The sequence below is a fragment of the Diabrotica undecimpunctata genome, chromosome 1, assembly GCF_040954645.1.
Source record: "Diabrotica undecimpunctata isolate CICGRU chromosome 1, icDiaUnde3, whole genome shotgun sequence".
Lineage (NCBI taxonomy): Eukaryota > Metazoa > Arthropoda > Insecta > Coleoptera > Chrysomelidae > Diabrotica > Diabrotica undecimpunctata.
This window is the reverse complement of record NC_092803.1, coordinates 71,365,621-71,376,825: the sequence shown is the minus strand read 5'-3', so window position 1 is coordinate 71,376,825 and position 11,205 is coordinate 71,365,621. Positions and strand designations below refer to the sequence as shown.

The 11,205-nt window shown below is 30.7% G+C and overlaps 1 protein-coding gene across 1 annotated transcript; it reads left to right on the top strand.

The window, feature by feature from the left end:
• Positions 1-3,759: 3,759 nt before the first annotated feature.
• LOC140439201 (B2 protein-like) lies at positions 3,760-10,699 on the top strand. The gene is made up of 2 exons (XM_072528957.1): positions 3,760-3,855; positions 10,280-10,699. The coding sequence occupies exons 1-2, from the start codon at positions 3,808-3,810 to the stop codon at positions 10,619-10,621; spliced, it is 390 nt and encodes a 129-aa protein (XP_072385058.1). The 5' UTR covers positions 3,760-3,807; the 3' UTR covers positions 10,622-10,699.
• Positions 10,700-11,205: the final 506 nt, after the last annotated feature.

Genomic DNA, 11,205 nt, shown 5'->3' with positions numbered 1-11,205 from the left:
AACATCAAAAATCAAAAGACCGCTGGATTAAAAAAAATTTAAGATAATTCGTAGAAGACTAGCAAAGACACTCTTTGACACTACAAGCATAATACATACATTAGGAGCACAGAAAATATTAATAACTCGTTATATAAAAACGAAAAATTGATATACGAAAATTATTCGAGATACACACAAGTAGGACTTTGGTGCACGGGATGTTCCCGAAGGAGATGAAGCTTTGACCTAAGTAAGACGGAGGGGGCAGAAATATAAAGATAAATCTAAAATAGGCAAATTATCTAGAATTAAGAGGCAAACAGAATAAGTTTTATATGCAACAATATTTGCCTTTTAAATAATATTTGTGAGCGTCAAGACTTCCAAATAATTCGTGAAAATAGCATTGATTAACCATAATTGGCTAACAAAATTAAGTTTTGTTTTAATTTTGCCGTATTTTTAGATTTTTTTTATGTTGTCATTTTCTGAGTAAACTCCGTTGAAACATTAATTCTCACTCCTGTTTGCACTCCTGATCATCTATAGAAATATATAACCAATTTATTTTATTTGTTTTTAAATTTTTCGTAACAGTATTCTAATAAAATAAAATCCAATAAATTATACATTACATAAAATTTTGTGAATGTATTTATTTTTATGTAACCGATAATGTAAACTAAATATATTGTACAGCCTTTTTAATTATAATTATGATACCAATCACACCACAACTGTATTAGTCAAAAATAGTTTAAAAGTTCACGGAAAATATTCCAACATAAGCATAAAAGCAATATATTTAAATAGTTTTTTATTGCAGTTTAGCTTTAGTGGATAACAATTGCAATGGAATCAGGGTCGGACTCGACTCATTATTGAAAACATATATGTTTAAATGTAAATAAACATAATATATCCTTAGGTTTTTGCCAAATTACAGTTGAACTGTTAATTATAAGTATGTAAATAAAAAGTTAAATTGTCATACAGGATGTAACAAAAAGATAAGTCATAAACTCAAACACATATTCTGGAACCAAAAATAGTTGTATTGAACCTAACTTACCTTAGTACAAATGTGTACATAAAAAAGTTACAGCCCTTTTAAGTTACAAAATGAAAATTGATTTTTTTCAATAAATCCAAACCTGTTAGAGATTTTATTTTAAAAATAGACATGTGGCTTTATTATGGCCAATATCTTAAAAAAATAACAATAAAATTTGTGCATCCCACTAAAATTTTATGGGGGTTGTGCTCCCTTATACCCGCCAAATGTTCGTGTACGTTCCAATTGAATTAATATTGTGGCATCATTACTTAAACACAATATTTTTGAAACTTTTAACTCCTAATACTTTTTCGATAAGCCAGTCTTTATCCAGATCGGGCTTCTTTTTTGTTAAGTTTCAAAAATTTTGTAGTTGTCTGTAGAAAAACTTGTAGAAAACTGTAGAGATACTATGTATTAAACAGTAGCATTACCAATACATATTGCCAGTAATAAATATTTCAATTATTGAGCATCTTAGATTATTGAAAACAACTAAATTTTTTATTACAATGGCGTACACGTTTTCTGGAATTGCAGATATGCATTTAATTCTGGGTAAGTTTGAGCAGGCTAAAATCACTAAATACCCATTTAAGAATTACTGAATTTACAATAAAAGAATGGGATTTTACAATTGGTTTTTAACGGGAAAACACTCTAAATGTTAATTATAAACGTCAAGGATAGGACATCAACGAATGATATCAAGTATCATTAACAGACGTACACTAAGATATCTGGGTCATATAATCAAAGAACCAAGATAGAGGAAAAACCTCGAGTAACAAAATTAAACTCAATCCTGTTGATATTTTCTCAGTGGCAATTTTTTTAATTTTCTACGTACATTGTACTCTAGGACGACATATGAACATAAGGCGCCAATATGTAACAATTGAACGACCCATCAGAAACGGTGGGTGTCAATGAGTAACAATATAATGACCTCCGAAAGTTGGAAGTCAATTTATAACATTCAATGTCTAGATTTTCACAAACTTTAATAAGGCTCACAATTTTCTTTGGGAGACAATTGTAAGGCCTCATCTAGCTCAGTCTCACAGGTGTGAGAACGTCTTATCTTAGAAGTACATCTGAAAAAGGGGTTTGGCTGGGACAATAAACCAAGATATTAACTAATCATATTCAAATTAAAATTAAAAATTTTTTATTAAATAAAAATCAAACAAAACAATTCTTGCCTGAAGCTTTGCACAAAAAGAGTTTTAAATTATAATTATGGCTTCTAATGTTGTCTTGAAGTAGTAATACAGGTTTGCAGAATGTAGTGGTTAGTTGCTGATGTAGCTGAATCCAGATACTTACATATTTGTATCCTCAGGTGACCATTGAGTTCTTAATAGCAGCTGCAGTTAATATTGCACTGTCGATTTTGTGCTGTGGAATTCTTCACCCAAAAAGGCGAAAAAAAAGGCCAAAAAAAACTAGAATAATTAACATCGTGTTAGCAACATCATATGTTTTAAAATATTTCCTTGCCATAAATATTAAAAATAATTACAATATTAAATAAAAAATATCAAATTGACAAGGATAAAATGAATATAATTATTATTAGAGAAATTAGTTAAATTCTATTAAAGATACTAATTGCGTATTGGACGAATTATAAGTTTAAAAGAAACCTGTGCGGAGGTGGTTATGCATGTATTAAAAAGTATGTCAAATTATAAAAAGATTTAATAAATAAAAGGAATTTTGAATCAAAACATCCTTTTTCATAGATAAAGGATATTTCCCTTTCTTTTAAATTGTCCCTACTTCAGCATTCAAGTTAAACTGTCAGAAGTAGTCGAGGGTTTTCAACTGACAAATAACGTTTGTCGACTGAAGTGGGGCATAGAAATTTATATATATATATATATATATATATATATATATATATATATATATATATATATATATATATATATATATATATATATATGTTCTACCACCTCATAGAAAATAATGAGGCCTGAATAAACGGATTAGAATATATAGTAAAAATATAGAGTTAAAATTTTAGATTTTGACAGAATATTTAGTAGATTGAAAGTGAATCGAAGAATTTGGTGGAGCGCCAACTATTTTTATAAAAAAATGGGAAAATGAAAGATTAAGTTATTGGATAAATAAAATCAAAAGAAATTAAAATAAAATAATTATAAAAAAAAACAAAAATGTGACGTTTATAACGTTACATCATTTTACCATCATGAATTTTGTACACAAACTTTCCTGACACTTTTCTGAATCGAATGCAAGAGTGGCACAGCGATTTATCTTGCTTTGGAAAATTGGTAGGTTCAGTATTTTGTGGTGCTTCAATTCCTCGCCTACTCGATTAAAATAAAAGGTCAATATATCACCAGTATTAAACTTTAATTTTAACCTATTTATATAATATTGTATACAAAATGTTCTGAAATTGCTTTCTTATGACATGTCTAAGTTAAAGGTAAATATTATGTTTATGTGAGATTAAGCCACAACTTATTTTAATGAAAATTAATGAAATCAAAACATTAAACATTAGTTATTTAAAAAATTATTCTAGTTAGTTATAAATCCCATATACACATAATATTTAAATTATTGTATACCCTGAATAAGTGGCATTTCCCTACCCAAATAAATTTTATTTTATAATTTCAAATAAAGCTCTGGGTACGGTCCTGATACTTATTATTTTTTCCAAATTATCTATAAAATGGAACAGCCAGAGAACTTTATTGTGTTTTCTCCAAATTAACTTAACCAAGATGAAATACGCATATGTTTTAATTATTGCTTTGGTCTGCTTAACAGCGGTAAGAGTAGCTTTGTATTGTTATTGTGCTAAAACTATTTTATATCTTAGTAACTATTCTAGTCAGTTTGCTTGAATTTGGTCTAATTAACGTAATATTAACATTATTATATGTATGTATGTAAAGCGTGAACAGGCCTTTTAGGTCCATTGTTGTATAGATAATTGCCATTGTTTTCTGTTCTTAGCTGTCAGCTTCCAATCTTTGATTCCCATCTCTCTGACGTATTCTATCACTACATCTATCCATTTTTTTCTTGGTCTTCCTCTTTTTTTGCTTTCACATATCCAACCATATTCTTGACTTGTTTATTACCTTGGATTCTTTCTAGATGTCCAAACCATTTTAGTCTACGTTTTTTCACTACTTTAAACCACTACGTTATTATAGGGTTAGCATATAATTCGTACATTTTACATTAGTTCGTTTTCTCCATTCTCCCACTAGTACTTTTTCACCAAACATTCTGCAAAGTATCTTTCTTTTCCATGCTTCTAATTTGTTCTATATGATTTTGTTTATAGCCCATGTCTTGACAGACAACTATAATTATACCTGTGGGTATAATTATAGTTTTGTATACTCTTATTTTTGTATTACTAGATATATTTTTGACCTTAAATATTTTGTCCTTGGCCCAAGTACATCTGTTGCTCTTAGTCAGTATCAGGTTGATTTTAGTTTCTTCTATACTGTTACATTTCACAGCATAAATGGTTTTTCGAATTATCATTTTTTTCAATCTTACTATTTTTTCTGGCGCTTGGAATTCTTTTAGCGTTTCTTTTAACTTGTTTTTGTCTATTGTCTCGTAGGCAGCTTTGTTATCAATACATAGTACTTCTGCTGAAATGCTCTATTCATAGCAATTAATCAGGATCTGTTTAAGCATAAAAATTGGATGAGTTGTTGATCTTCTCTCGCGAAATCCTCCCTGGTATTTTCCTAAACTCTTTTTTACATATATTTCTATTTGTTTTTTAATTAGCATGGCGAGTACTTTATATATTACCTGTAACAAGGATATTCCCCTATAGTTTGCGCATTCACTTCTATCTCCCTTTTTGTGTATAGGAATTATAATGGACTTGTTCCATTCTTGGAATCCCAATCTTTCTTCGGCATCCCACACTTCTACTATTAGCTCACGAAGTTGGTTTCGTAAAGCATATCCTCCATATTTCGTTTTGAGTTTCGGCTCTACTACTATTTGGAGTGTAGGAACATTATAATTTTCTTCAGTAGTCACTCCGCCATTTAGCAGCTCTTTGACATATTCTTTCCATCTTTCACATATTTGGCCTTCGTCCACTATCACGTTTCCTTGCATGTTTTTTACATTTATAGTTCTTTCCTGGTACTCAGTTTTATTGTGGTTTACTTCTTTATAGAGACTTTCTATTTTGTTTTTTTTTGTATTTTCTTCAATACGCTTTACTTTATCATCTATATACTTTTCTTTCAGCGTCCTTAGGATTGTTTTTGCAATCGCAAACTTTTAATCTCAAATCTGACCTTTTTAAAAATATATTCTAGATTTGTCATCGAACCAGTGGTTTTTTCTAAAGCTTCTTATCCTTGGAATGTTCATCGACGTTGCTTTTTTTATAGTGTTTATCATTTTCAAGAAATTTTGTTGTATTTTACTCACTGTAGCAGTATTTAGTTTGGCGTAGGTTTCCTGGTATACAATTTTAATAATCCTGCACTACCTCAAATTTTCGCAGTTCATCAAAACGTTGCACTTTTTTTCTGTTTATTCTTTTTAATTATTATATCTCTCATATTAATTATAACCACAAAATGATCAGAGTCTACGTCAGCGTCTCTGCACGTTTTCACATTTGTTATTAAATTGACGAACTTCTCTTGTATTAAGATGTGGTCTATTTGATTAGTTTCATTTAATTTAATCCACGTGTCACATAATAATATATATATATATATATATATATATATATATATATATATATATATATATATATATTTATATATAATATTAAAATATTAGTCTTTTGGATAATTGTTTGCTGCTAGACTTTTTTAATTTGGAACTAAAACATTCTTCTCTCGTTGGATAGTTGATGCAGTGTATATAACAGCACTGTTTTACTAGTATCTTTTTTTTGTGTACTTATAAGCTTATTGTTGTTTATGTTTATTTCTTTTCTTCATTATGTTTTCTAGTTCTACTATCGTCTTACTCCTGGTACTTTTCCATACTTATTTTACGTATGTCATTTCACTCTTATTTTCAGACATCATATTTAGTTAAGTTTTAGATACATTAAATAATTATTTTATCTGATTTAATTCCAGTTATCATTTTTAAGAACAGACATTAGTATTGTTTTATATATCTTTCGAATATCTCAAAATCGGTGTGTTATTTTATAAAAATTTTAATAATTTATTGTTTCATCATTGCATTATGCAATAATGAAACATTACATGATGATCGATCATTGCATTATGCATTCTTGAATGGTAACTCTGGCATTGTCCATAAACATTACAGAATTGGTCAGTCATAAATCTATCCCTTAACTAAAATATTTCTCAAAAACATCAGCAGTAAACAGAAACATTTCTTCATGGTAGGCGCTCATAGAATTTGAAATAAAATCTAGCAATCCTCTATCAACAAATCCTTTATATCCTAAAATATGAGTGATAATTAAACGGCGACCTTTACCATTTGTAAATTTTAAGCCCGTAGACAAACCTTCTATAAATGCCTAATTATTATCTTTAGCATCTTTTTTACAAAATGCCCTTCATTTTTCCATTTTTCATTCAAATAAAAAATATTTTTGCCTTCTGTGTTCAATTTTCGAATTTCATGTACAAGAGTATCGTGTACACTAGTACGGTTAAATGGCATATTAATTTCACAGGAGTAAAATTAAACGTTTTTGACATTTTTACAAAACAAATTCACTTACTGTAGCCCTAGTAATACACCAAAGGTACCAAAATCACATCAAAGGGTATCAATGCATATCAGAAAGAATAGTTACAGCAAACATAAGAATGGAGAAGGAAGACCTGAATATCATGGGAGTATACGGCCCAAAAAATAACAAGCCTCAAACAACAAGGGAAGCGTTTTATGACCAATTACAACAAGTAGTAGATCAAGTCAGAGGGAAGATGATAATATCGGGGGAGTTTAACGCTCGAATAGGCAATCAAGTAATACCGGCATTAAACAAAAACATTGTTAAAAACGAAAATGGACAACTGATGATCAACAAAATAAACAAAACATTTTTTGATCACAAAGACCAACACAAATATACATTTAATAACACCCGTGGACAAAGATCTATGATAGATTATGTTATAAGCAACAGAGATATACATCCATCGAAAATAATCGACGTAATCTGACTTTACTCAGCAGATGTAGGTAGTGGCCATAGCCTAGTATTATGTAAAATAAGAATCCTGAAATACTTTTCACCCAAGAGAGCGGCGCCAACACAAACAATAATCAAAGTCGAAGGACTAAATACGGGACATACATACAGATACTCAGTGATACAGAAAAAATCGCTGGGAATGAAATATTAGAAAACGATAACACCGAGAAAAACTGGGAAAAACTTAAAAATAACATGATTAACGCAGCAACAGAATTACTTGGAGAGAGGAAAGTAACAAACACTAACATATCAAAACAGAAAACACCATGGTTTAGAGAGGAAGTGAAGACAAAATGTGAAGAAAAGAAGAAAACCTTTTTAAAATACAGATTACAACAAACACAACAGGCATACAACCACTGTAAACGATTCAGAAATGAAACGAATACTTTAGTTAGACAAATAAAATCCAAAAAATAATAGATCAAAACAGAATTCCTCAAGAATGGAGATCAAGCATCCTAATACCTCTCTTTATAAAGGGAAACAAATCGGATCCGGGAAATAACAGAGGAATAAATTTATTAAGCACAACACTAAAATAAATAACCGAAGTGATAACAAATAATCTGAATGAAATTATAATACTAGCACAAGAACGATAATGTTTCAGGTCGGAAAGATCATGCACCCACGCTATATTTATAATGAGGCAAGTGCAAGAGAAATCATTAGGATAAAACAAACCGGCATATCTATGTTTCGTGGACCTTACGAAGGCTTTTAATCGGTTCAAATTAAAAGACGTTATCCACTTACTGTACGCAAGAGAGATACCTCTAGGAATAATTAAAACGATCGAAAATACCTACCAAAATAACACAGTAAAAGTAGAAGACGAACTAATGGACTCTATTGAAGCTGGCAATGGGATAAGACAGGGAAATTTCCTGAGTCCTCTTTTGTTCAACCTGATTATGGATGGCATATCACAGATATAAACATATATTTGATGGTAAAGACGTAGTATCGTTTATAAAAATAGGAAGACTAAGATGGGCAGGACATCTGGCAAGATCACAGCAGAACAGCCCTCCTAGAAGAATCCTTATGTCACAACCTATGGGAAGTAGAAAAAGGGGTAGACCAAAACTCAGATGGAGGAATGGTGTAGATGAGGATGGTAGACAAATAGGCGCAGAAAACTGGCAACAGTTGGCAATGGATAGAACTGACTGACAAATTAAAAGACGTTATTCACTTACTGTACGCAAGAGAGATACCTCTAGGAATAATTAAAACGATCGAAAATACCTACCAAAATAACACAGTAAAAGTAGAAGACGAACTAATGGACTCTATTGAAGCTGGCAATGGGATAAGACAGGGAAATTTCCTCAGTCCTCTTTTGTTCAACCTGATTATGGATGGCATATCACAGATATAAACATATATTTGGTGGTAAAGACGTAGTATCCTTTATAAAAATAAGAAGACTAAGATGGGCAGGACATCTGGCAAGATCACAGCAGAACAGCCCTCCTAGAAGAATCCTTATGTCACAACCTATGGGAAGTAGAAAAAGGGGTAGACCAAAACTCAGATGGAGGGATGGTGTAGATGAGGATGGTAGACAAATAGGCGCAGCAAACTGGCAACAGTTGGCAATGGATAGAACTGACTGGCGTAATAGACTTGGGAAGGTCGAGGCTCTTTTATAGGGCTGTAGCACCAATGATGATGATGATTATGGATGAAATACTAAAAAAAGTAAGAACTAAAAAGGATACCAAATGGGAGAAAAACAACATAAAATAATCTGCTATGCAGACAACGCAATACTACTCTCTCAAAGTGAAGATGATTTACAACGTATTCTGCACCAATTTAATATAACCGCCAGAAAATTTAACATGTTCAATTCCCCCAAAAAGACAAAATGCATGGTTACAACAACAAATTTACTAAGATGTAAATTGGAGCTGGAAGGTGAGATAATAGAACACGCGATGGAGTTTTAATATCTAGGCATTACATTATCTTGCTACGGAAAGCTCGAAACTGAAGTGGAAGATCAAGTCAATAGAGCAAACAGAGCAGCAGGTTGCCTAAATGAAACAATATGGAGGAATAAAAATATCGGAAAAGAAACAAAAGGGAGAATTTACACAACAGTCATCAGACCAATAATGACATACGCGGCAGAAACAAGACCTGACACAGAGAGGACAAAAAGGGATGTTAGAAACAGCTGAGATGAAAACACTTAGAAAAATTGATACACGTAGATGCAAGGTTAAGAACTAAGCCGAATGACAACAAATAGAGTAGTAAAGATGGCAAGAGACGGTCCCCCAGTAGGAGGATGATCAGTAGGAAGACCATGAAAACGATGGAACGACAACTTATTGGAGGCACATTGAAAAACAGAGTTATGTCTATATAAAAAGAAGAAGAAGAAGAAGTTCACTTAGTATATTATTAGTTCAGTATAGTATAGTATTATAGAACTAACACTTCTGCGTATTATAATCACAGCACTTTACAACAACAACCTGCTAATCTTAACTAAAATGATTCAAAATCTGCAAAACACGTTCTATGCCTTGGAAATTTGAATCCTTTCTAAGAAAGTTGAAGGCTTATAAATTTACCCTATCTTTTTGGGAATTGTAGATATTGTATACCTGTGGAGATTACGTACTTACTTATATCATTTGTTGATTAAAATGTCTACAAAATTTAAAACAAGAATTAAAATAAATTGGTATGTCTAAAAATTTTAGGTAAAACCCAAACATTTGTGAAACAATGCTAAATATATTTTATTTTAGAAAATCTCCGTCACTGTTTTATGGTGTTATATGGGGTTTTATTTCACGTGCAATAAAATTTGTGCTATGAATCATTTTCAAATATACTATAAACAAATGGGTTTTTAGTCTACTTTTTTTCTTTCCTTTTGATATTTTTCAAATTTCTACAGTAACGTAACTTACTTGTTTTTTTTGTATCCTCTTTTTTAATCTAGCTTTAATATACCATATAATTTTTAGCGCACTTCAGCCCAAACTGAACGGCAACTAGTACAACTTAAGGTTAAAGAATGCCAAAAAGAATCTGGTTCAACTGTAAATGAAATCGAAAACATTAGAAATGGAGTTATAACCGCTGATACTGGCAAGCAAGCTCTTTGTGTAAATCGTAAATTAGGAGTACTGGATCAGAATGGAGACCTTATTGCTGATAAGTTTAAGCAACACGTTGATGCATTGACTGACAAAAATGATCTTCGGGAGGAGTTTCACAACAAATGTGGCAAAACTGAAGGAGAAAATCCTGAAGCTAAAACTATTAAATTTGTAAAATGCATGCAATCCGTCTTAGCAAAAGTCTAAAAATATCTAAACATACACAAAAATGTAAGGGATGTACAAATATGTAAATAATTTATAATAAATGTAAGCCATAAAATATTTTCGTTTTGTTTAAATATTTATTTATTATTTAATCTGGTGTCTTACATGAAAACATATAAATCTGTTAAAAAAAACTGGTGCAAAAGTGCAAAATTGAAGTTTACTTTAAAAATCAGCATACATTACGCTTAAAAATATAGGTATGTTATTTATTTATGTTTAACTATAAACCGACAAATTTATTCCAATGGAAAACGAAATAAAACATTTATTTATTCATCCTAATCAAACACTAATATGGAGGACACCTGCTATATAAAAAAACAACACCGATAATTGCATATCGATGGCGTAGAGTGAAACCCTCGTATGTCAAAAATTGCAAATTTTACAGGAAACAGTTAAAACTGTTTTTTGGTTTTGAATATTGAAAAATTTAAATATTTTATTGGACAGTATGTTTAAAGGGTAATACTTTTTTAGGTTACACATTACTTTTTTAAGAAATCATTACTATGGAGTAGTACCGTGACTTACGTGATTTTCACGCAACGTGAGTTAGT